This window comes from Vipera berus, assembly GCF_964194415.1.
Source record: "Vipera berus genome assembly, chromosome: 5".
NCBI classification, from domain to species: Eukaryota; Metazoa; Chordata; class Lepidosauria; order Squamata; family Viperidae; genus Vipera; species Vipera berus.
This window is the reverse complement of record NC_138207.1, coordinates 38,838,879-38,866,317: the sequence shown is the minus strand read 5'-3', so window position 1 is coordinate 38,866,317 and position 27,439 is coordinate 38,838,879. Positions and strand designations below refer to the sequence as shown.

The 27,439-nt window shown below is 36.5% G+C and overlaps 2 protein-coding genes across 4 annotated transcripts in view; both read left to right on the top strand.

Moving 5' to 3' along the window:
- UBXN7 (UBX domain protein 7) overlaps positions 1 to 10,318 on the top strand; it is a 35,218-nt gene extending 24,900 nt beyond the window's left edge. For 2 of the 3 annotated variants that reach the window (XM_081329647.1, XM_081329648.1), the window contains exons 6-12: positions 558 to 704; positions 884 to 974; positions 1,418 to 1,545; positions 1,693 to 2,080; positions 4,592 to 4,671; positions 4,993 to 5,199; positions 5,981 to 10,318. In XM_081329647.1, the coding sequence (XP_081185773.1) occupies positions 558 to 704; positions 884 to 974; positions 1,418 to 1,545; positions 1,693 to 2,080; positions 4,592 to 4,671; positions 4,993 to 5,199; positions 5,981 to 6,142 (1,203 nt within the window). In that variant the 3' untranslated portion in view covers positions 6,143 to 10,318. The remainder of the gene's footprint in view (positions 1 to 557; positions 705 to 883; positions 975 to 1,417; positions 1,546 to 1,692; positions 2,081 to 4,591; positions 4,672 to 4,992; positions 5,200 to 5,980) is intronic. The other variant, XM_081329649.1, reaches the window with a different exon arrangement.
- A 10,558-nt stretch (positions 10,319 to 20,876) lies between these two features.
- TM4SF19 (transmembrane 4 L six family member 19) lies at positions 20,877 to 26,520 on the top strand (the record flags this gene model as incomplete). The annotated part of the gene is made up of 4 exons (XM_081328549.1): positions 20,877 to 21,053; positions 23,270 to 23,347; positions 25,470 to 25,651; positions 26,328 to 26,520. The coding sequence occupies 4 exons, from the start codon at positions 20,877 to 20,879 to the stop codon at positions 26,518 to 26,520; spliced, it is 630 nt and encodes a 209-aa protein (XP_081184675.1).
- Between the last annotated feature and the right edge of the window lie 919 nt (positions 26,521 to 27,439).

Sequence of the window (27,439 nt, the reverse complement as noted above, 5' to 3'; positions counted from 1 at the left end):
ACCCTGCCACCTCCCCCACTTGCAATCTGGTCAACAAAAAGTTCACCAATAATACTACAATATAACATATATGAATGAATGGTAAATTAGAGGAAATGAATAGTTGAACAACAATCTATCAAGAATCTTAATCCTAATCTGCCAAATTTATTTTGTCTGTTGAATCAGATAATCTGCTTTGTAATCAGATCAATGCAACTCATTCCATATTTTCTTCTAAATGTTTTATTCATTTATTTCCCTTTTTTCCAATCAGTTTTGGAATTAAAGAAAGTTTATTTTCCTAACTCTCTCTCTTTGGCATGTTAACACTCATCGGTCTGAGATTACCAATGTGTAATCTTGATATGACAAGTTAACCTGCAGAGAGTTCTAACACTGCACGCTGCTTGTCATGCTTGTTCGTGTATTACACTGTTGAGTCCTGGTAGAACTTAACAAATAAAAAAGGGTTTTATAAAAGCCTAGAACAATAAATAGAAGCCATCATTGCTGGCATTGTTTCTTAAAAAAAATTCTTTTTTGGCTAATGTTCTTAATGTTTTGTTTGTCTTCAGGCCAAGGAGTGTGGTCAAATGCAGAACAAGTGGCTCATGATTAATATACAGAATGTGCAAGATTTTGCCTGTCAGTGTCTCAATCGTGATGTTTGGAGCAATGATGCTGTAAAAAATATTATCCGAGAACACTTCATTTTTTGGCAGGTATAAAGGCATTGTTTTCAGTTTAACTAAAAAATTAGAAACAGCCAGTATTTATTTGATATTTACTCTGGCCTTATCCGTATCATATTTTGTATCAGATTTTATTAACAAATGCTAAATTGCTTTAATATTCAAATGTTTTCAAGAATTTTAAATGAACCTTCTTGACTCTTGTACAGGTATACCATGACAGTGAGGAAGGACAAAGATATATACAATTCTATAAATTGGGAGATTTCCCTTATGTGTCTATCCTGGACCCCAGGACAGGTAAGAAGAGGGGAAAAAAGGCTGAAAGCATATTAACTCTGAATTGTGTTCTTACATAATACAATAAACAATGTCATTGGTTTAACAAGGGAAGGAGTATAGTTTCCATGTTTGCCGGCAAGATTTCCAGAACTGAGTAATTAGTTATATTTCCAGTCTATATCAGATGAACATGATCAGGTATAATAGGTTTAATGTTTACATTTAATGTTAAATTTAATATTCTTGTTTGCTTTGCCTATGATATTTTAAATCCATTTTAATATAGTTGGCCATTGTGATACTTAGGATTAAGAGCTTCTAATTAGCCATTGGTATTTTTTTTTACTTATTCACAATGTTTCTTGCCTCTACAGAATCAATAAAAAATTAAAACAACATCTGTGATGATTTTGGTCTAAGATTTCAGTTATTGAAGTACAATTTATTGTTATTTTTAACAGGGCAGAAACTAGTGGAATGGCATCAATTAGATGTAACTTCTTTTTTGGACCAAGTGACTGGGTTCCTAGGTGAACATGGACAACTGGACGGACATTCCACCAGCCCTCCCCAGAAACGTACTCGCTCAGTAAGCATAATGACAAAAACAGTATATTTTTCATTCTTAATAAGAAATAAAAGTATATGGCGCCTTTCTCTTCCCCTCTCACTGTCTCAAAATAATGTGTTTTAAAGTAACTCATCTTTTTGTTTTGTGTTATGATTGATTGATTAGGAGAGCTTAATTGATGCGAGTGAAGATAGCCAGTTGGAAGCTGCAATCAGGGCATCATTACAGGAAACGCATTTTGACTCTGAACAAATCAAGCAGGAAAGCAGATCAGATGAAGAGTCCGAATCAGAGCTTTTCTCTGGAAGTGAGGAGTTTATTTCTGTTTGTGGTTCTGATGATGATGAGCCAGAAAGTTCTGCCAAATCTAGAAAATCTCCACACAAGGATTTGGGATGTAGAAAAGAGGAAGGCAGAAAGCCTCAGCCTGAACCAAGAACTGAACCCGAGATGATCATAAACCACAGGGGACTGTCATCTTCTGTAGATTCGGGAGTGCTAGAAGAAACTGGAACTAAGCCAGAAGATTTACAGAAGGAACCAAGCCTGAATGGTAAGTATGGTTCCTGTCACTGAGTCAATTTCAGAACTTTACAAAAGTCTCATCAAGAAATCTTTACCAAAGAGTATTTCTTTCTTTCTGCTGCACTTAATAAACTGAATGAACCTAAGTAGTAAACAAGTATAAACCTGGCTAAACAGTTCATAATCTACATGAGGGATTAAAAATTTGTTCTTTTGTGGAAGTTGGTAAAAAATAACCTCCAGCATCTTCTCCATTGGCAACTAGCTGGATCTGCTGGGAATTATACTTTCAATGATGAAAAGTAATATGTATTGTTCAATCAAAACATGTATAACTTGATTGGTGTAACAAATTGATAAAAGTGTTGTGCATGCTAAGATGTATAATTTTATGTGACTCTACGACACTGCCATGAATCATTATTCAGCTGAAGGTTTTCTTTATAGGGGATAGTATTTGTTTTAATTTCAGTAACTTCGCATAATTGTTTCTTTGTCAGGACAGTATTATAATCCAAACTAGGCTTTCAACCTTAATACATTTATCAACCATAGTATATTGTTAAGTTATTGGAAGGTTAGATTACGAAGCTAATGGAGAAGGCTTTGGAAAAAGTGATAGTTGAGTCCCTCTTAAATGGCATATTTGTTTATGTATTACTTTGGACAGTTCATGAATTCTTTTCTGATATTTTTTCAGTTTCTAAATTGTAACCTCCCTTCCTCCCTGGTTGTTAGGAGTCAGGTGGCCTCTAAATTTGACTAAATAAATAAAAGGTTTTCAATTGGTAGTAACCTAGGGGATACAGAGAGAAGTTGGGAATTTGATGTTTGTGCCATATTTGACTTTCTACCTAAAAATAATGTGATATATGTTAACAGCAAATGCAAGCTTATAGCAATCCTTGAAGAAAAAAATACATTATTAGCATATTTGCACAACTGTTGTGAAAGAACCACATTTCATCTAATGAGAAAGAGTTTAGGTTTCCTTTTTAAAAATGGAGGTGGTATCACTTAAACTAACACTGGAAACAACTCTAAGAAAGACAGTCAGATGGAGAAAGAAGCCCAGTGTGTGATAACTATCAGAACTGAGTGATATAGCAGGTGCTAAAACTCACTTTTCACATTTTAGAAGATAAAACAAACTCTGAACATTGAGGGGAAGAATAAGAGGCACTTCATATTGGGAGGTAGGGTGGTAGTTCCTTAAATACCAGAAAGAATGTGGTTTTGTCCCATTAGAAAACAAAAAGAAGAATCAGAATAATTGAGGATCAAAACAAATATATGCTGGTTGTAGCCATTAACTTGTCAAGTGTGAATAAATATAAAGGATATGACAGCAAATCCCAAGCATTATCAAATCCACCGACAGTAATCTCTTCCTGCTAATATATGTGATATAAATCATATAATAATAGTAATCTTTATTGATTAGCCTGTGGGCCATATCAAGGTGCAGAGTTCCAAACACGTTATACTAAAAATGCAGTTTTTAAAAACAATTTAGAATGGAATTAGTATATAATTTAGGATAAAATAGAAATAAAATACTATTTTAAATCAAAATGGGATAAAATACATTTTTAAAATAAATTAGAATCAAATACGACAATTTAAGATGTAGATAAATAAAATATGATAAAATTATATTTCACTGTCACTCCTACAATCTACCCCAATCAGTCTCACATATGCCGATCTCAGCCAAACCATTTTGCTCAGGTATTGTGCTGTGCTAAATGTAATTTTCAAATTCTGGCCGCACATAATGTAAGCTATTTTGATATGGAGGTCCCAATGGGTTATTTGTTTAGTGTATAGGCCAAGGTACCTGTCTCTCACCCTCTTATACAGGGAGCAGTGAAATAGGATGTGAGCCAGGTCCTCAACCTCTGCTGCTCCGCAGATGCAGAGATGTTCATTATAGGGTATAGAGTGTGTACAATAATTGAAGGGTAAAAAAAATCCATTCCCACTTAAAATAAGCAGAAAAAGGAATAAAAATGATAAATACTCTTCTTGGTCTTTGCTACTGCCTGTGCAACCTAGGGGAAAACATGCATGACACCTTTCAAAAGCAAAACAGGCATGAATCTGTAGTGATGGGAGAGTTTAATTGTATCAACATCTGTTGAGAGACATTGTTTTAGTGACAAATGGAGCTTCGCTCATGCGTGCGAGTGTCCGCTGTTCATGCAAATGGAGCTGTGTGCCCAAATGCATGTGCCTGCCGCTTGCACAGCCTAGTTCCAAATGGGCCGCAGCCCAGGGGTTGGGTACCCCTGTTTTAATGAGCCAAAAAGTATTTTTCCAGTTGATTATTTAGGATTTTTTTTCATTATACAATAATCTTTCTAGGTTTGAGGAGTGATCACTAATCAGCCCCGTAAATCTGACATTTTCAAAAGATTTTTTTTAATTCATTTGTTGTTTTCTACTAAACCTTATTATGTGGTGGTTATTTCATTATCAAAGTAATAAAGGCAAAAACTAAATGCAGTTGTACTTAGCATTTAACTTTTTTTATCAGGACCAAAAGCACAACTAATGTTAAGATATCCAGATGGGAAAAGGGAACAGATTTCCTTGCCTGAACAAGCTAAGCTTCTGGTATGTAGAAATAATTAAAACTTCAAGATAGATACAGTTCTTGTTTTAGTATTTACCCATTTCTCACCTATGTATATATGTATTAAATATGTATGCTTCAGTTTGTTAAGCTCTAATTTTGATGAATCTAACAATATATAGGAACTATGATTGTATTTCAAGATTTGCTGTTTGGAAGTTAGTTTGTATTCTTGTTTATCTTATAGAATATTAAAAGTGAAAATAAAATTCAGATTTTAAAAAATGCAAAAAATAAGACCATAAACAGTGTCCTACTATATCAGATCCTGGCCCATCTAATGTAGCAGTCTGTTCTCACAGTGGACCACCAACTTGCACAATGAAGCGCAGCAATTGGAGGCAGTTACACTGTCATTAAGGCTAGTAGCCATTGATCCTCAAGACTTCCATGAATTGATCCAACCCTTTATGAAGTCAACCAAGCTGATAGCCAGTACCACATCTTGCAAAAATATAATAACCTTCATTCATGGACTATTTTGCATTTCTATTCAGCGAAATACCAAGGTGATTTTTACTTTTTTAAAACAACAATAAAAACAGGTGTACAAAGCTTCCCATTTTGGGTTGTAAATGTCCCACAGAATCCCTATGTTAACACAAAATTTGAACCATGTCCTTCCACTTCTGCCACCTGTCCCCACCACTACCCCACTTTAAAAATCGAAAGTAAAACAGCAGACTTGCTGCAGAAAGATTGCTCAACCCCATTCCTGGATAGGAAATATTATAGGAATCTATGAGGGAAAGATGAGGAATATACATGTATGTGAAAACATGCTCGTCTTGTATGAATCTCTATGGGCAGTTGATGAAACTTCTTTATATTTTTAATCAGCCAAAGGACAGAAAGTATTAAAAAAGTGTGTAATTTATTTTGTATCTCTCAAACTGTGCTTTCCCCAGTGCCCTTCACATGGTGTACATAGATCCCAAACTATTGCCTATCTATAGTGGTCATAAAGGGGAAGAATAAATTCTGTCAATTTACTAAAATTATTTACAGAGTAGAACTGCAGAGATTCATTTACTGATGTGCTGATTCACTAAAGTCTTTTGAAAATTATCCCAAATATATCATTTCATATTTCAAACAGAATCAACAAACAATTGTATACAAACAATATTATAAACAATACTTTTTCTATTGCTTAACTGAACACCCTTCAGGTCTTTCCCAATTTCTTTAACTTCATACAACTGTATGTATACAAATAGTTTGTGCTGATATATCCTCCACTAACAAATGCTACATTGTTTTAATACCACGTGTTGTGTATCTCTGCAGGCTCTCATCCGACATGTACAGTCCAAAGGATACCCCAATGAACGTTTTGAACTCCTCACCAACTTTCCCCGGAGGAAACTCTCCCATCTGGACTATAACATCACATTGCAGGAAGCTGGTCTTTGTCCACAAGAAACTGTATTTGTTCAGGAAAGGAATTAATTTTCTCCCTTGTCATCTTCACCTACAGTACTAAGTAGTACATACGCAGAATTGAAAACAGGCAGCCATTTGCTGATTTCTCTTTCTTCCCATTCTGTATGATATTCTCAGTAAGTGAACAAAATGCAATTGGCAGAAAGGGGTCATTCTTATTGATGCTGGAAGAAAGCTTATGTGTTCAGTAGTTTGTTGCTGTTTCAAAATAAAGTTGCCTATACATCCAGCATGCTGCAGAAGAGAACACCAAGAGCAAGTATAATTTTCTTCCCCTGAGAAAAAGAAATCTTTTTCATTTTTCAAAGATCACATAACCAGGCATTAAGGAATTCTTCAGACAGCCATGTCAATATATGCAATCTACCTATATGGAAGAGATTTTGTGTTTCCAATTGACATGTGCATTGTTTGGTTTTCAGCATGTGTTCTTTTTCCTTGGGTTCCACATGTTCTGAAATCAGAATGCTTCCTCTACTGCTGCTGGTTGCATGTAATAAAATGTCACACATTTATTGTGCACAGGCTTTTTAGGAAAGAAGCATAGGTTTTAATGACTATGTGAAGAGATTTTGTGTTTTGGCTACAAGTCAAGGAAAAAACAAATGATGTGCTAGATTCATTGCCCAAGTAACCTTTCATAAATCATTTACTTTGCAAAAGGGACTGTAGAATGTGGAACATGAAAGTGTCTATTTTAAATTGATTTGTATGTACTGCTTTTGTTAGAGAGAAATGTCGTAATAAAAATAATAGATGTACTTAGTGGTATAAAGTTGCCTCGTGTAACCCAGAACTGCAGGCTTCCTCCTTTTCACAGTTAAAATTGTAGAAAGGGAATTGATTTCTCTTCTTTTTTTTTCCAAAATGTTACCAGCAGTGAAACATTCATAGAGGTTAAATATAAAACGTATAAAACCTCTTCTTAAGGTTTTCGTTCACTATTCTGCCATTTGGATGTTTTTCCTACTGACATTTAGTGAATGTGCACAGATTCTGGGCTCCAAGCAAGCATTTTTTTTTCAGTAATTTTAAAATATTTCTGATGAATAATTGAATTTAATTAAGTTAATAAAATTTAAAGTACAAAGCAGTAAACATGGTTTCCCAACAATAAATAACGGTTTGAAACAAATAAATAGCTGCTTGCCATCATTTGTTCTAAATGGCCAAAAAATTATAGATGTGCTCCAAATTTTATACAATGGCAGTTGAGTGTTGGATCATTTTGGATCTGGTAATATTTGGTGTTAAACTAGTAGGATGGGTTGTATTGCCATTACATTTAATTGATCCAAGTATGTGAATTTAAGGATTAAAGATACTTATACTGCATTGTAGAATGAAAACATTTCCCTGCTTAGTTTTTCCCCCTGTACAGATACTAGTAACAGATGTAAGACAAATGTAGCATCGATTAATAAGTGTTTTATACATAGGCCATAATTGCTTTTATGTTCGAAACCATGCAGCTATTGTGTTCCTAAATTAATGGAGACCCAGCAATATACTCAGTAACAAATCTAGCTTTAAATATAAAATGTTTTTGAAAATTGATGCCTACAAACATTTGAGACATAGGTAAAAAGAACAGTGAAGGTTGATGCTGTAGTTAGTATTATCTGTTAAAATTTATCTAGACATTTGTATCAAATATTGTCTACTGTTGCTCTTTTTTTTACCATCTTTCATCCTTTATTTTTCCTTCAATTTTCTTGTGACCTTTCCTTCTGCCTTACCTTTCAGAAATCTTTTAAAGTTCTTGATCTGCTCTAAAAAGCTGTTCCTATCTGTATATGAGCTGTGTGATGTTTCATCCAAACTAATAACTTGTTTACTCATACATTTATCCTATACAGAACTCTGGAAATGTTTGTAAAAGTTCCATATGCTTGGATAGGCTCAGGTGTCAGTAGCTATCCTGCAAAAGTTCAGAACAAGATCTGCATTTTCTGCCATATTTAAAGAAAATCTTTAAAAGCCTGCAGTATGATCCTTATTTTAATCAGTTTGCTAAACTCATTAGCAGTTTATAAACTACTGGAAAAACGGCAGTGGCAATAGCCATAAGCCATTAAACTGTATTTTTTAAATCTTTCAACACAAATATAATTTTTTCCTTGTTCAGTAGTTTATACCAATTTAACTCAGCTCCCATCCCACCCCAAATCCATGTAGGTATCAATTAGTAAATTATATCAGGGCCTCGTATACAAACTTTTATTCCCCACTGCTGAGCATAAGGATGTAACAATATTTATGCCAGATGAGCTTTTCTGGAGAAAGATTTCTACAGTTACCATAAAAAGAGACACCTTTGGATTTGCCTTGTCCTGCACCTAATCATAAACCTATGAATCACTTTGTTTTACTCTTGTTTTATTACAGCAGCAAAAGTAGATCGGATCTTTTCTCAGAATTCTTGCACTTAATGTTGGCATTGCCTTTAATGGAAAGTGCTTTCATTTATATTTGGAGCAGTTCTCAAAATTCCCTGAAATTGTACCCGTTATTTTGGTAGAACATTATTTCATCATTAGAGGTCAGATTTCATACCCACTGTTATCCATGAGGCAAACAGAATGTTGCATAACCTTAGTATCAGGGGAAAATGTACCCTAGAAATTGCAGCCTGCCCTCTTGTGTGATTTGCTGTTTTTGCCTTGCCTTGCCAATTGCTTTAGCCAGCCTCCACTTCCCCTGAGGAAGGCTGCCCAATGCAGATAATAAAGACCCTCCTATAATACAACCCAAAAGATTTCTGGCCTAGTACTGCTGAGTATGCTAGAGATTAGGTAAGCAGCAAGCTTGTTTGTACATGTCTGCTGCTTCCCTTATCAAAATCTATAAAAAGTGTGAATGGCATGTTCGGAGTGGAGCTGATTCAAGCACAGAAACCAGGATAACTGCAAAAAATTTCATTTAATCAACATTTAGTTAATTTTTCATATCTTTATCTTACATATCTTCGCATTTATTGATTTTTATTCCTATCCTTAAAATAGTCTGGAAGTTGAATCATGGCAACTGGATTTCTTTTTGGTTTGAAACCTTTCGCTGCTCGTCCAAGTAGATTCTTCAGTCTGAAGAAAAGTAATTTAGCAAATTATCCTTAAAATATTTAGCAGAGTAGCTGAAGGCCTTATGTATGGTGGTTCTAAGATATTTTGAGAAGGGGAGAACTGTAGAAAGTGTCTTCCAAGCGGAAAAGCAGCACATAAATCTTAAATTAGGAACAAAATTATTATAATTGGATAATTTAAAAGTTATTGTTACTATCATTTTTACAGGTTTTTGTTTTAAAGCTTACTGTTCAAGGAATATGGATATGAATTATGTAAAAGATGTGAATCCATGCCTGATTCTAGATTGTCCTCTGTTGTCTCTAGACCTAAACATCATTCTATCTTATGTAAAAAAAAATTATACTGTTATTTCTAGAGACAATTTTTAGCAAAAAACGAATAGAACCTATTGGCTCTAGTATTTCAGTCCGATTTTAGTTTGCTATTGAAGCAGATTAGTGGTCACAGAGAACTTTGAAAGGATCTTTGGAGGACTAGCACTCCCCCACACACACAACACACACACAAAACTAAACAACAAAGCATTGCTGGTAGTTGGAGTTTAGGGAGTGTCTAATGCAATCAATTGATAAACAACAATAATGTTTGATATTGACAAGCCTACCATTTGCAAAATTATTTGAGATTACCTCTTCATTGTCTTTTTTTCACTTTTAAATGTGTGGTATTGCTGCTGGTGTAATATTAGAAGGTGAATTCAAAAGGCATTCCAAAATCTTAAAACGAAAGTTTTATCTGTTTGGAGAAATTGAGATATTAATATTATCAACATTTAAGTTTGGAGGATGTGATTTGGATTCTGATAAAATTATGGTTCCTTCAAAACATTAACTTTTTAAAGTTGGATTGCTAGCTTTATATTGTCATAACTTGAGCTATGTAAAACTGTTGTCTACACTGTTAATAGCCATTTCTTTTAATTATGACATAATTTTAAAATGAGCAGGGGAAGAGATTTCACTTGCTGTGATGAGAACGATCAAACTCAAGGCAACCTCTGATCTATATGTACAACTGCTGCATTTTTATAAATATGTGTAAATGTCCTTCCTAATGTAATATTTTGATCCTGAAAATAAATCAGACATTTTCACTATTTAGTCTGTTTGGTGTGTGTGTGGAATGGGGGATAGAGAAGGGAGGGAGGAAGGAAGGAAGACTTTCTGCAGTGGAGGGGGAGGTTTGTTGAAAATAAAATCAGGATATTACACCAAATCAAATCTCTTCTACACCTACAACTAAGAAATAGTTGTGATTTCAGCACAGTGTCTTAAGGTGTTTTTTTTAACCAGATGCTAATAAGTATATAATTAGTAAATGCATATGCCGAATAAATGTTCTATGATTCAATTCACTTGGTTACTTTTAGATATCAAAACTTAAAATCTATGTAGCATAAGCATTTCACCTATGCTAATCCATAATTGTCCCAGAACTGGAAAAAAGCTATTCTGAGAGCAGATAGTTCACCATCTGTAATTCTTCATAGGATTATTTTTACAATAGCATTTGCCCTATTAACAAAATTTAGCAAAATCTTTTTTAAGAGATGTAGGGCAAAGGAGCACTAAAATTCAAACCAACATGAAACACACAATGTATCTTAGACTTCTCTCTTAATCCTCTGGTGCAGGTATGTTACTACAAAAATAAAAATCGGGCTCAGATTAAAGGGTAATTTCATTGTGCCATACTTGTATGTGAGAATGGTATATAACAAATAAGCCAATCCAAATTGAATCTTATGTATCACTCAATCATTTTGGTTTGAAAGTAAAAGTTTTCAGATTTTCCTATCATACAAGCTTCAAATTTGCAAATGAGATTTGAAGAGTCATGATGAATACTAAAACTGTAACAAAGCACTGATTCAAAGACTAATTATAATTTTAATTCTTATGCAATATTTACAAGATTTATTATGTCAGCAGACTCGGAAGAAGAACTAGTTACCACCCACTACTTTTCCAGAAACAACTCATTTATATAATTTTCTGGTCATATAAAATCTGTTCATACTTTATAGAGCCTCTAAATTCCCAGCCGCTGGGAATTATTGTCGCTCAAGTCCAACACATTGAGAATTGCATTGTGGAAGGCTGCATTAATTATCCACAATAGCTCAGATGAAAGAATTTTCAAGCTCTGAATCAAAAGAATTATAGATTCTGAAAAAATATAATACTATACAAGAAATTTTTACAAAGTGGATTTCTTTTACTTCTAGTGAAGCAGGAAGGAATAGTTTTGTGAACTCTTTGTTGAATATTAGTGGTTAGATTAGGAAAAATATAGTGGTTTGGAAGGCAGTTATGGCCTATTAGCGGCTAAGAGACCAAAAGCCAACTTCCCTGAGTTGGATAGGTTCCAGGTGTGTAGGTTTCTAAAACTTTAACCAATAGATAAACTGGCTCAGAATTTTGAGGACTAAAGTATGCCCACCTGAAGAGTTCCCTGGTTACAGAATTACAACTTATAATGTATGGAAATGTGAGCCACCATGGCAGAACTAGCCAAGTTCTGGGCATTAAACCCATTGTCACTAATATCCACTAATGTCTGTTGAAATGCTTAACATTTTATTAACCCCTTTGTGTTTTGGAGACAGCAATAATTCTTCTGCACTTAAAATAGAGCCAAAAACTCTATAGTAGGATACATTTCATCTATAAAACATTAGAAAAACAAATATAGATTAATCAAATTACATTTGATCCACAAAATGCCAAAAAAGTGACTTTAGAAAGTACTTTGGGCTATGATTGAAGTCATACAATGTTTAGTTCATTTACTTCCAGGTTAAGATATAGAAAAATTCATCCTTTGGTCTTTGCTCAAAATAAATTTGGGGTTTCCCTGCTTGATACACTTTATATCTACAGTACTTCTGTGTGGAACCCAAAGCTAATCTGAATATTTCAAACTTCACCGGTGCCAAGTCCCAGGTAGCTGGCAAAATCAAGATAGCAGGAATTACACAGATTTCCGGAAGCTACGATGGTCCTGGGTAACAATAGAATCTTGAAAACCTTTAATAAAATCTGTCTTGGTTATAGTGTATTGATTAAGACAGTCTCTTTGAAACACTTTCTTCCCATATTTCTCACATGGAGACTACTTTGCCTCTTCTCAGAAAAAAATGTTTCATCTACCACGCTCCTACCATCTCTTGCACTGGTTGATTGACCAAGGACTCAGCTGGGAAGATAGCTAAAAGGGACAAATTGTTCTAAATCAGAGGTCTTCAAACTTGGCCCTTTTATGACTTGTGCACTTCGACTCCCAGAATTCCAGCCCCTAACTCTGAGATTCTAAGCTCTGAACCCAGCATGCTTTGCATTGGAAGCCCTCAACACTCCATATGGGTGAACTGGGAAAAACCTGTGCAGCAAAAGTTTGAATGAATGGTTGTTCCTGATTAGGGCACATGGACCTAGATGGAACTAATGATACTTGTGAATTAAGCTACACTTATGCTTTTTGTTCAGCTCCATTTTTTTCTCCAGATTTCCCACTAAATTGCAATGAGGAATGGTTAATTTTTTCATGTTTATAATGGCAGCTGTCTAATTTTATTCTCTAGAAAATGAGTTAGAGATCTTTAATGAATCTTTGACGGAGGACCTTTAAGTTGCAAGAACAATGGCATTGGATGGGGCAGAGTGGACTAAAGATTTTTTAGTATTTGTATACAAAAATGGAAGCTATAAATTTATTAAACAAAAACTTATGGGTTATATTAGATGAGTATATCATTAATAAGAAATATGTAATTGATTTTACTACATGTAAGAAAATCCTTAAACATGTTCTTAGTACAATTCTTGCTTGTGAAGTCTATTTTAATAAAAGATTTCATAAGTCTTTAACAATGTTATTAACCAAGATGAATGGCAGGGTATAAATTGAAACAATAAATGTACACATACTGTATATATTTCAAATGAATATACAAATATAAATATATAAGTATATATTTATAATGTATATAACAGATAAATTTTAGCCCATACTAAAACAAATATGAAGACTTCAGTTGTGTTTTAATTATACAAGACTTTGAATAATTTTTGCTCTCAATTTAAATTGGAAATAACTTAAATCTATTATCACAACCTGTAAACTTGTGACTATAATTAGGTCTGCCGTATATGAGTGGCAAAAATCTAGATGGCCACTAAATGGAAATAAAGAAAAGACTTTTCTATTTATTTTTACTACCAGTTTGGTGCAGTGGTCAAGGAATCAAGCTGGAAAAGTTGGAGTTCTACATCCAGCTTGGGCACAAAGTCAGCTGGGTGACCTTGGGCCAGTCATTCAGTCTTAAGAGGCAGGGAATGGCAAATCACTTTTAGAAAATCCTTGCCAAGCAAACTTCATGGACTAGTGTGAGTAGTTGCCAGAAGTCAAAAATTGACTAAAAAGAAAAGATGGTTATAGTAGTATAGTAGACTAAATATAAAATGTCCTTTTCACTCAGTTGAAGTTGTTTTGCCTAAGTCAGTGGCTCTTAAACTGTTGGACTCAATTTCACCTTTCTCCAGTCTTAAATAATGTCATTACTCCCACAAACAAAACAGACTCTTTTGCACGAGGCTCTTGGCAGCAGTAGTCTGAAACAGAACTCATAGCCAAGCAATTCCAAATTTCTCCATAATCCCCAGGAGATACCCAATTACCTCCTTGGGAGAATTACCCCCAGTTTAAGAAGCGCTGCTGCAATTGTCCTTTGTGGCCACCATTAAATAGCACATACTGTTCAGTATATAAAAAGCATCCCCACAACTGAAACAAAGGATACCTTCATAAGAAAGGACTTTCCTCTGTAGGGGGAAAAACAATTATCTTTCATTAGCTACAACTTTATTTTTCAAATTCTTACTGGGAGGTAGCTTATAATTACTATTATATACACCCAGAAAATTGCATAAAATAAACCTTGATTCAGTTATCCTTGGTTAAGTTTATTGTACAAGGACAATTTCTGAATCAGACTATTCATTGGTCTGGATAGTGGAGTCAAGTGTAGGAGAGATTCCAAGTCTTTCTAGTATTTCTCATGATACATTATTAACAAAAATAAAGAAATCACAGGGTACATTTTATACCTTTTAGTCCAGGAGTAATCCCTAATTAGTTTATATAACCTTACTCCCAGGTGACTACACAAAATTGTAACCTGTTTTCATGAAAGAGCCACTGTCATGATCAGTCAGGCCTCAATAAAAGCTGATAGTCTTAAGTACTATCAGATAGTACCAGATTCTTTATAACAGAACAATATAGCTACTCTCCTAGAACCAGCAATTATATTTTTAAGTATATGATGTGTTGCAAGAATGTTGCATGTGAGTTCGTATGCATATGCCAGTTCCCCACAGAAGCTTTCAAAATTTATTACTCATTTCCGTCCAAGGATTTTTTTCTCAGAAAATTACATTAAGTTTCCATAATGGGGAGATACAGCATGTGATTGTTGTGTAAAAATTGGGAAGTACAAACCTAACCATCTAGGGATAAAGAAAAGCAGGGGTACCGATGTTTTCCTATACTCCAAAGGCTATAAATATCATCAACTTTTGCTACCTTATCTAGAAAACTCTCTATCATCTCTAGCAATACTGGCAACAACCATTTGTGGGAAGAAGCTCTAAGTGCCCTACAATTCCTTTCATCTGCATTCAGTTCATCAAAGGTAAGTAGAAAACTTCTGAAGAATGAATTCTCAAAGTTCTGATTAATTCCTTTGGGGGCAAAGGAAATAGAAAAACTTCTACATAGAAAACCTAAACTGCATTTTAGCAGTGGTTTGCTTTGTCACTTCCCTCCCTAACGAGGTTCAAGACTTTTATAGGCAATTCAAAATAGTGCAATTTTGAAGTGCTGCATTGCTATGCAGGATCCAGACTTTATTCCCAAGCACTGCACTTTGATAGGGGAATACTTTGCTATTGGGAGTATTGGAATATTGTTTTAGCCCTTTAAATAATATTTAACGTAGCATAGGAGTTATGGTAAGCAATAGCATTCTATAAAGGAAGAACTTGCTTGTCCATTTCAAGGTAAGTGAGCAAAATCAAAGAAGTTGTTTACTACCACCTATCTCAAAACACCTTTGGGACAACAATTACCTGGATGACTAAGAATCTCCACAGACAATATGATTAGTTGATTCACTGTGTCCATATTGTTAATGATTGGGTCAAACTATGGAAAAGAAATTTGTAAGAAGGATGATTGGAAATGTTTGGGACACCGTCTGTCCAATATTGTTTGTTGATGTTGGGCAAAATAAAGTGCTTCTTCGTTAACTTTTTACCAATTGTTCGATATCTTGTATTTCTTCCTGGCTTGCAAACAAACCATCTGAGGAGGACAAGTGTTTTTCTCTTAATAAGGCATACAAGTACCTATATTGCTGGCTGCAGAGATTAGTATTATGTTGAATGTTTGTTGCATGAGTGGCTGAGGAATATCCTTATCAATTGTCTTTTCTAATGTAGATTACTCTAACTTGTCAACTCCAGATGTATTGGGACAATGACTGTTGTTTTGTGGTTACCCTGAGATGTAGTTTTGTTGTCAATACTTGTGTTCTATTTTATTGTTATGCTATGAGCCAACTGAGGTTATTGCATATACAGTAAGCCTCATAAATGAATAAATACTGTAAGGCCATCCTGCTGCAATTCTGGTAGAACTTCTAATCATTTCGAATACAGCTGAAAGGCAGAAAATAGGGACACCAACGTAACTCCCAGTTGGACGTCCAGTGTATCGCACCACTAGTAAAAACCTGATAGATTCTGCTATATATCCATACAATTTTAGATTAAAATTCAGGAAAAAATGTTGTAGTTCATCTGGTTTATGAACAGCCTCCAGAAAGGGATTCAAATTTTAGACAGGGAGTGTATATTTTCCTATTTCATGAAGTTCTTTGTGTAGATTAAAAGTCCTACATGTTTCTTTCTTTTTTAGATATTTTAGTCCATCCTTAACTTTAATGTATGAACTTGACTTTAGCCAGGGCTTTTTTTCTCATAGAATGCTCAGAACAGCGTTCCAGCTTCCTCTGAAAGCCTATTGCAGGGCTAGGCAATCTTGACCCTTTTTTATGACTCATGGACTTCAACTCCCAGAAATCCTGAGCCAGCCATGCAGAGGGGAAAGGGAGAAGTTTCCAAGCTGAGCCATGCTGGCTCAGGAATTCTGGGAGTTGAAGTCCTTGAGTCATAAAAGAGCCTGCACTAGAGGAGGACATTAAAATTATTTACAGGGTTACTTCTTTAGGAACTAAACTTTTAGAATCTAAAACAGCTAATTCAAAAAAGTCAACAGGAAAGAACCTCACATTTTTCATCTGCTTCTGTCTTTTGGAAGGTAAAATTAGATAACAAAATAACCTATTTCCTATGTTAACATCTCTGCAATGAAATCAATAAAGGTAACAGGAAAGAAATGAGAAACATTTTTCTCAATGTAGTATGTCTAATTTAGCTGATGCTAGAAAAAAATCTTTTGTACACACTTTTGAAAACTATTTTGAATCTAACCATCTATTACAACTAAACCACTTTAAATTAAACAATTCTTAAGAATGAAATATTCTTAATTTGGACTTTACTTTTACTGTTTGGACTGTTGTGTATTTTGAAAAATAGATTATTTAGAATCTAGTTATGTTGCACTTCAGTCTTTAAATAATTAACCTAGTATATACATAACAATATATGATGTTTTCCCTGGTGAGCTTAACATCAATAACAATATTTATTAAAAAGGCTAAAATAATTTCTGGTGGTATTATCTGTACTTAAAATTTTGTTTAGTCACAATCTTTCACTTTTCACATTCTGAAAAAGCAATGGTCATGTATCCTAGCAAAAGATGTTACGTATGTGCATAAGCGTAGTGAGTAGCATATGCCTTTTTAAAAATATCAAACATGCAAAGAAACAAAAATAAGTCCAAAATATCTGTATTACATCCAGAAATGCCAACTTTGCAACCTATATTTCTCATCCATAACTATGGCACCCTAAGGATACCTGCATGCATACAAATGCTTCTCTGGGATCAGTAACGCAGCAGGGATTGCTTTTTCCTTCCAGTAACAGACTGCTGGGAAATACCAAACATGGCCTTAAGAATTCCAATGTTTGTTACAAATTTTTCTGGATGTGGTTTGAAAGAGGCCTAGAAATGCCAGCACAAATACATCAAACTTGCTGAACGTGCACACGTAACTAATTACAATCTTCAATTATATGTGATATATCCAGGGCTTTTTTCCCCATAGAACGCTCAGAATGGCGTTCTGGCACCTTTTTTGCTAAAAAAAAAAAAAAAAAGCTGAAGGAAACTGTTCTAGAGAGCCAAATTCTCCTCAGGCAGCCAGGTTGCAGAGCAGCAGAATGCATCGCAGCGACAGGCCTTCAGATGGCTCAAATCAAAGGAAATGTGAACTGCACAGGCTAATTTAAAAGTGGGAGGGTAAGAAGGGCTGAGTGTGAACAGGTTGCTTAGCAACCTGCTTAAACAGTCTCTGTAACTTTCAGCTCCCGGTGCCTTGCCTTTTTTAAGCTGGGAAGTTGAAACAAAGGCTAAAAAGAAGGCAATAGAGTGCTATCAAGGAAAATGTATAGATATAGCCAACATACATTTAGGGAACCTTTATTTTTCATGTTCGAATTTTGTTTTAATGCCATGGTGATACACAATCAAATGTAGTCAGTCTTTTTTTTTAAATCCCAAAGCATCTGTTCGTTAAATACAGTATAACAAAGTTTTGGATGATGGAATTATTTTTTATCTAAGGATAACTAATGATAACAGCTCTTAAATCTGTTATTTTGTTTTATTTTTGCACAAAAATTGTATAATTTGCATTTGCATTCATTTACAAATAGAATATGTTGTTAAAATGTATTGGTGTTGAAATAATTAGTGCACACATATACCTAAAACCAGTTTATTGCATCTGGCAATTGTACTAAAAAAAATCTCATTCTCAACCAATATAATTCATTTAATTTGAAATCAAGTGAAAAATTATTTAAATTATTTTATTAAAACAAATTAATGGCAATTCTTTTATAAGAAGTTGCCCCAAACAAAATGAGTTTGACATGCCTGCTCTAGATAGTTGAATGCTCCAATTACCAGGCCTGTACATGCAGCCTATCAAGCACCCTTGGACACCCTTTTTTAAAAAGTAATAAAATCACCACCACTGCCCTGAAAGTCATGTTGCCTAGTGCCTCCATGGCTTACCATGACCATGAACTCCAACACTGTAGATGCTCCTCTAGTCACCAAATCATTGATTAGCCCACCAGCATTCCTTTGCAGACCACAAAGATTTTGAATTTATCAGTGTGGGCCTTTACCTTCTACAAGTTGCACAGACCTCTTCTAGATTTTCCTTTTGCCTTTCCGAGTTAACTCCTTGGTCTGTCATTGAGCAAGAATTGACTTTGTAGGGAAGCATATTATCATTTGATGTATATTTAACATATGTTCTACCTTTATTTACCGATTATATAATATTTGTATGCAATCCACATGGCGAAGTTTGGGGCAACTTACAATATTTTCAAAATCATAAGATTAAAACATAAAAGCAGGGCTTTTTTTCTCATAGAACGCTCAGAATGGCGTTCCGGCACCCTTTTTTGCACACACAAAAAAAGCTTTTGCACAAGCTATGCTACTCCCTCTATTGGCTTTCAAAAGCCTATTGGCTTTTAAAAGTTTTAGGTTTTATTTAATTTGTATACCGCCCTTCTCCCTAGGGACTCAGGGCGGTTCACAGGGCATATATAAATAACAATACAAAAGTTAAAAAAGATTAAACCAATGCCCAGTTAAAAACAATAATACAATTCTAAAACAACAATTTAAAAACCCATAATCCCCCATCAGGCCAGACCAGCTAATTCAAATAAGTGGGTCTTCAGACCGCGACGGAAGGTTCGGAGGTCTGATGCCATCCGGAGCTCCACCGGCAGTTGGTTCCATAATGCCGGAGCGCCCACAGAGAAGGCTCTCCCCCTGGGGGCCACCAGTCGGCATTCCCTGACTGGAGGCACCCTGAGGAGGCCCTCTCTGTGGGAACGCACAGGGCGGAGGGGAGTTGACGCCGGCAGCAGGTGGTCCCTGAGGTTACCCGGACCCATGCCATGTAAGGACTTAAAGATCATAACCAAGACCTTGAACCTCACCCGGAAGACAACTGGTAACCAATGCAGCTCGCGGAGCAAAGGTGTAACATGGGAGTACCGGGAAACTCCCAAGACAACTCTCGCGGCCGCATTCTGTACCAGTTGGAGCCTCCGAGTGGTCTTCAAGGGAAGCCCCATGTAGAGAGCATTACAGTAGGAATTGCTGCTGAGCGTGCCAAAAGACCTGGCCGGCAAACATTGCACCGGCAAGTTGTCTGCAGTGAAGGCAAGTTGGCAGGAACTTTGCATCCCTCCCTGCTGCCCAACTACACCATCTCAAATAGGTAAGTAAGAGAGGACAAGGAGTGGGAGGTGGGTTCTGCGGAGTCCATTTGCACTCCTTCCTTGTGCTCACCTGTGTCAGCCAGGCTGGTGGCCTGCTTGGTGCTGGACCTGTGCCACCGTCGCCTCGCCCTGCGTGCCTAAGTGGCTGCCCTGCATCGCCTGGCTCGCACCGCCTTCGCCGCCTACCTCACACAGCCCCACCATATAGATTGGTCCCCGCTGCTCTCACAGCATCAGCCGTGTCAGCTCTGGCCCCAGGGCGCAGCCCGCCAACACCCCTCGCACCTGTGACCGTAGCAGTGCTGTCCCCCCACCTCCTGCACCCGCCAAGATGAGAGTTCTGGCACCTTTTCTTTTAGAAAAAAAGCACTGACTTTAGCAATATGGATCTAATTTAATGTAATGTGAACTGGCTTTACCGATTTGAATTGTGTGATGGGGGAAGGGAGTGAAAATGTAACCTGCTATGACTTTATCTTAGAAATAATACATAAGTGCTTCTTGCTGCAGTTTTGTGAGTTATGGAAATTAAATCAAGTCAAAAGAAAATATTTAGAGCAGCTTTTCCAGCTGGGAGCCCTTCAGACATCTTTAAATTTAAGGCTTTGATAATTGGCCTGCAGAATTCTGAACAAAAGCTAGATTGCAGCAAAGAGAAACAGAAAGTAATTCTGGTGCTATTCAGCTGACTGGATTTTTGCAGCCTAGTTCTGAAAGCAATTAACAAAGATGTATCCATGTATCCAAAGCTATGCAGATAATGGAAGCCTATGAAAACCTTCATCTTATTTCAGTTGATATTTTCAACGTACAATTGATCTTCTCTGACAGTACTAAGCAAGCTTCAAAGGAATTTAGAGAAGGTGCTCTGTATGGAGGCAAAAAGTTGCTACAGTCTGGTATAAATTAGTGTAAGCAGAATAGGTTAGGAAGCTTGAGTACTGCCAGTAAGCAGTCGTGTAACAGTTTGGGAGGTGCAGTTTAGATCAGAAACATAGCATAGGCAGGCAGGATCTTGAATTATCACTGTCCTCACCCTCAGTCAGCATGCTTACTACTCTAGAATTTAAGCTGTTGAAGACAAGGAGGGGATGTTATCATTTTATTTGCTGTTTCATTTTTCCCCCAGGACTCTTTTCTGCAATGTGTGTGGGGACTTGTACTCGGATCCTGGGCCCATGCCTCCTTATCTTTGGCTTTCTTTCCATTACTGCTAATATTCTCCTACTCTTTCCCAATTGGGAATGGTGTTACTTAAGCCTGGGTCAAATATCCAACAGGGCAATGCTAATGCCAGGAGTATGGGGAGGAGGCCTGCTGGTAAGTAGACTATTTTTTAATATATTCTGGCCAAGAATCTGTGGGAAATAATGAATGCATATGATATTATTGTGTATATATATGCATATATATACTTTATTTTTTTTCTTAATAACCTATTTGTTGGATGGTATATTTGGATAGAACAACAAGCCAGGGTTTATACATTTGCTGATATAATCTGAATTCACACTTTATGTTAAGACTTAGTATGTTTCTATGTTTGTCTTTTGGTACCTTTGAATCAGTATTGGTTCTGGTGACTGCCTGGATAGGTCCCTGCAGTTTTCTTGGTAATATTTCAAAAATGGTTTGCCCTTGACTTCTTCCTAGAGCTGTGTCAACCTCCCAACACAACAAGATTGTTGGGGGCAATTAAGCTGACTTTGTAATAATGCCGCTTGGGGGGGTGTGTGAAAGCCCTAATAAGCAGGCATATACATAGAATGAAGGCTACTGCTAAGCTTGTAAGCCACCCTGAGTCTTCGGAGAAGGGCGGGATATAAATGGAATTAAAAAAAAAGATGAGCTAACAAAACCTTGCAAGTCTGAAAGTATAAATCTCCACTGTCCCTTTTTACTGCCTGTTTAGTTAGAGCATACCCTTTCTAAATTTCCTTCTCTGCCTGTTGTTCAGTTGAGGGTTCCTCCCCCTTTTCTCTGATCATTTCCTAGGCAGCATCTCTTCCCCTTTCCATTTTCCAAGGCTTCACATTCCATTACAAAGAGAGAGGGGGTGGGGGGACTGGCCCAAGGTCACCCAATTCTCTTTGTGCCTAAAGTAGGCCTATAGTTCATAGTCTCCCAATTTTTAAGCTGGTACCTTAATCACTACACCAAATTAGCTCTCATAGTTTGTTCAAATATGATTTAAACATGTTTAACCATGATTTTATCAACCAAACCATAATTGCCTGAGCTCAAAATGGTAAGAAACTACAGTTTACAATGACATAACACACTAAATCCAAACCATATTAAACTATAGTTTAGTGCAATGTGTAAACTCATTAAATAGGAGTCATTAATTGCTGTGATATCTTTGATAACCATCTATGCAACAATTGCTTCCCATAATCAGGAAATTTTTGTGTGTATTTAGTTGAAATGTTGCCTTTTCAAACTGTCAGTTAACTTTCTACTCTTTGAGCCATAGCAAAAAAAGGGTATATTAGTTCAGTTTATTATATTGACTCACACCCAGCCCTTCACTCCACAAATCTTGGGAATAGCTCATCTTTATTCACACATTTTGAGTAATACCATATCAGGGACCCATAATTCCCTATCAGGGCTTGATTGTCAATCCCTCCCATAAAGCTTTTAAGCTTCCCTTACTTCCACAAAAAGTGTACCAACAGCTTAGTGAAGTGAAACAATTTTAGTATATAAAAGTTAGTTCTGCTCACTGTAACTCCAAGAATTCTCCAGGCTTTGGACAACACACCATTTTATAAATTCTATATCAGAAATATTTTGCACTGGATTAAGCCAGCCTTATCTGAGCTGCAAAAATCTGGGCAATAGCCATCTGGATTTTTGCAGCTCAAAATTGAGAAGGTATACATTAGATACTGGTGACTTATAATTGTGAATCCTCTTGTAGCCATCTTCTCTTCCTTTTTGTTTTATTTTACAAAATATTGTAAAGTTTCTTCAATTTCTGTGTAAAACGTAAACATTTGTATCATAGCCTAGAAATGGACACGGGTTTAGATTATTCTTAAAATGCTTGTTCTAACCAAGCATATTAAGTATGGTCACCCTATCATCATAGGACTATGCACCTCTGTCTTAAGGAAAGATATGAAGATCTAAGAGGTGGTGAAGCTGTTGGATTTAGACTGGGGAGACCCATGTAGGACTATATTCAGTCCTGGATGCTCATGCACTAATTTTGAGCTAGTCACAAACCTTTAGCTCAGAGGTCTTCAAACTCGGCCCTTTTATGACTCATGGACTTCAACTCCCAGAATTTCTCAGCCAGGCATGCTGGCTCAGGAATTCTGGGAGTTGAAGTCCATGAGTCATAAAGGGGCCGGGTTTGAAGACCCCTGCTTTAGCTTATCCCATTCACAGGGTTCTTTCTACTGAAATTAAAATGGAAGCGGGTCTACTATGTTTGACTCTAGGAAAATGAAAATGAACAAGTGAGTAATTAATATAAGAGCAATAATAAGGGAGAATACTGCTCATTTCCAACTATTTCCTTGCAGATTTTTCCTGCTGCAATTCAGATCACAGGTATTGGATGGAGGTGGAAGTACTTCAGCAGCTCAGGAACTTGCTGTAAGGTAAGAGAGATGTAGTTGATAACTCTGTGGATGAAAACTTTCCAGTTTTAATGAGTAGATCTTTGGACAATTTCTCATTCTATGTCAGGGATAATTCAAGATTTCCATAGTTGAAAAAAGCAACAGAGTGAACATAAATGGTTATACCCTCAGAGAAAAGAAGCATCCTAAGAATAATATTGTCTGTTTTGTTTTCATTAGCTTTGTTCTAGATTCATGGATGTGATAGTAATGTAAAATATAGCACATCTATTTCATTTCATGATACTGTGAAGCTATATCCTGCAGCAACTATATAAGTCAGAGTTTATGCATTTGTATTTTGCATGTCCCACAAGGCATCATGGATGGTAAATATAGAAGGAGGTTGCCTGATTTTAGCTTCATAATGTATCTATGAGAGTGATTAAGCTGAGAGAACAATTGCCTGAACTTCATGGATTATCCATTACACCTGAGTGACTCTGTTTTTTCTGGGCCAACTTTTCCTTTCCTACTGCTCTACATAAAGTCCTTACATTTTCAATTGGAAGTTGTTCACAAAGTTTTGTTCCTTTTTAGTTTCTTAAAAATCAAGAGGTTAGATGGGAGAGTGTAACTTCTAGAAAATAAAAAGAATCCTGAACAAAACTCCACAAGGACACATCCTCTAATGTTGGGTTGTTTGTTCCAATTATCTGCAATTGCTCTGGTTGTATCACTAGTGAAGGAATAATGATGATGATGATGATGATGATGATATCTGTTCAGTTGACTCTGACTCTTGGCAATTCTATGGGCCAGGACTCTCCCATATCTTCTGACCCTGCACTATTTCTTTGAGTTTTTCTGTCTTTGGCTGGTGTCGGCTTTGATAGTGTCCGGCCACTGTGTTCTTTGACAGCCTGTTTTCCTTTTACCGCTAACTCTTCCAAACATAACTGCTTTCTCCAGTGAATTCCCCAACATAACATGGCCAAAGTAAGTGAGAGGCAGTAGTAAAGGAAGGCAGAATCCCAATATTTATTAGTGCCCTCTTTTTTCAGCCTGGGAGAAGACATGACCTAGGTGCCTTTACTTAAATCCTAAATTAGGAGTGAACATTCCCATTATGACAAAGCTGTGAGAGCACGCCTATAACCCACATACATTCATCCCCTTTCCATCCCATCATTTTCCATAAAAATCTGTTTCTGGTTACTGTTCTTTTCAAACTGTCTTAATTTTGGCAGTATAAATAAAGGGAGAATATCATTTTTATGTGCTCTTGTTAAAGAACTGAAGGCTGAAATCCATAATACTGTAAAATCATAGAGCTGAAAGGGACCATCTTTGTGATCAAATCCAGTCTGCAATTCAGCAGAAGAATTGAAAGTTGAGCATCCCCACAAGTGGTTGTCCACCCTCTACTTCAGACATGTCAAACACAAGGCCCAGGGGCCAGATCCGGCCCGCGAAGTGGTTTCATGTGGCCTGCAAAGCCATCCTGGAAACAGTGAGGGAACGGCCCCCTCTGCCTTGGCCCTGGCCCAGAGACCCTCCTTCTGCCAGAGACTTTCAGATCTGTCCCACTCCTGCCCAGGCCCCCATAGGCACCCTTGATACGAACGATGTAGAGCTGGCCATGCCCACCCAGTAGGCCATACGCACTCTAGCCACGCCCACCCAGTAGGCCACGCCCACCCAGGCCATACCCACCCAGCCCCCTGAGGGCAACCGCAATGCTGATGTGGCCCTCAATGAAATTGAGTTTGACACCCCTGCTCTACTTGAATATATCCAAGGAAAAGAGCCTGATGCTATCCTCAGTAATTGGTTCCTTTGCTAACAGTCTCTTGCTGTTAGGGGAGGTTCTTGTTTTTTTACTTTCAATAGGAATCTACAACATTCTGTAACTGTTTGCTATATTCCTACACTAATTCATATATAAATCTGTACAATACAGTACATTCTCCATTCTGCTCCACTGTCAGGATGAGTTGAAGCTGGGGGAAAATGGCACTTGAAATGTAACAGATGTCATATTTGTTTTTTTCTTGAAATGTTTCAGAGCCAGTTTCCATTTTATTGCTTCACAGTTATGAGGAGAATAGATATTGTGTTGTATATTTGAAGTTAATTGCTGTGCCTCTTTTGCCTACAGATGTTCCTTTCCATTCTGTTATCAGGATTAGCCCTCCTGGGATCAGCAGCTTGTTTTATTCTGTCTGGTTCGGGCCTGACGGAGGGCCCGCTATGTCTCTATAATTCCACCCACAATGATAACAAGATGCAACAATGGGGCTATCCGTTTCTTGAAATGGACTACCATGTCTTCAACAATGGGTAAGACGACTGAGGTTTATGGGCCAGCTTATAATATTGCTTAGCACATATTTTTGATATATAATTTTGCTTAAATAATTCAAACTTGCAGATAACTTTCAGATAGGTTCAGAAAACCATTCCTTTAAAAAAATGTGATTCGTGTGGTGACATTTCGGCATGTAGTTGCCTGAAGAGACAGAATAATTATATATGAACTCAAGTTTTTAGATAAAACTCTCTGTATATAAAGTTTGGCATTCAGCATACTAGTGGTATTCTTGAAGTGGTAGTCATGATACAGCTGCAGGATACAAGTGGGGAAAAGGCCAAGGTGGAGGGTCAGTTGAACTGGAATATGGAAAAAGGAAAAAGGTTTTAAGAGCAATTAAAAGTACCTTCAGTAAAGACAGTGAATCAGTGCTACCATTGTTATTATATTTGGTTAAAATTTATTGTCCAAAGCCTACTAAGTCAATGCAGAGATATCTATGAGGCAATGCAATTAGGAAGGAACAGATTAGATGGCAATAGAAGTAGTCAAAGTGCTGGACATTTAGTAGGCTAGTGAAGTTTTGGTTATTTTAGAACTGTATCCAGAAAAAAATACTCTTAATTGAGGACTCCCCACACCACCCCGTAACTCTGCTTTAGAAAAAAAAATTCTACAACTTACTGAAAATCTGCTTCTTTTAAGGGCTCAGAATTACCTGTATGATCCTTCCCTTTGGAATTCAGTTTGCATCAAGCCACAGAATATTGTTGGCTGGAATGTGTATTTCTTCTCTTCCCTCCTAGTCATCAGCACGGTTGAAATGATCCTGGCTGCTCTCCAAATTATCAATGGCTGTTTTGGATGTGTCTGTGGCTTATGTGAACAGAAGAAATAGGCAACATGGTTTCTGAAGTCTTTTTAACCCTCAGTTCATTTGTACAGATCTGGTTACAAAGATACATGCTAACTTGATTTACAATTATATCTTATGTCACTGCAGCCTGCTTAGCTGGTTCTTGCACTATCATGTAAAAACAGAGATGAAATTGGCCCAACAGTGACTCCTGGCCCCATCACCAACCCAACGGTGTATCTTTGTCTCCCACAGAACTAATCTGTAGCAGTCACTTTCAGGACATACGCACTGAAACAGCTGTCATTATAGACATTCTCACAGAGTTAGAGAACTAAGAAGTTGATATTGATATATTGATCATAATGATTTTATAATAAGTATAATAAGTAATATTATACTGTGGTGCATGTTTGTACACATATTTATTGTGTTTCTGTTTACAAGAAACCCTTAACTGTTATACAACTGTAATCCTCTTGTTTATGTGGCATAAGCCAGAAAGTACTGTAATTTTTCTGAGATAGAGGTACAGTATAAACAGGCCTGAATGGAAAATGCTTGCTCCAAATTAAAGTTAAGGCAAATCCCCTGACTTTAGGGGGTCTACTTCACAGGTTGTCCCCAATTTTAGAAGACCAAAACCTGGGAAACAACTTTGGCCTGAATTCTTGTCATTTTGACCCAAACTAGATCACGGCTGGGCAAATGAAATGAAGTGGTGACCAAGATCAAAACCATTAATCTGAGAAAGGATAGAAGTTTCACTTTTTAAAACAGGAATGGGCAACACAGACTCCTCTAGCTATATTAAAACCCAAGCTGGAATAGCCAATGTCAGACATTGTGAGGGACATAGTTCAGAATATCTGTGATTACCAAACATAGCAAAAAATTAAACGTCAGTAAGGTACAGACATGCTAAACTTTCATATCTGATATCTGAATAGTACCTTCATGT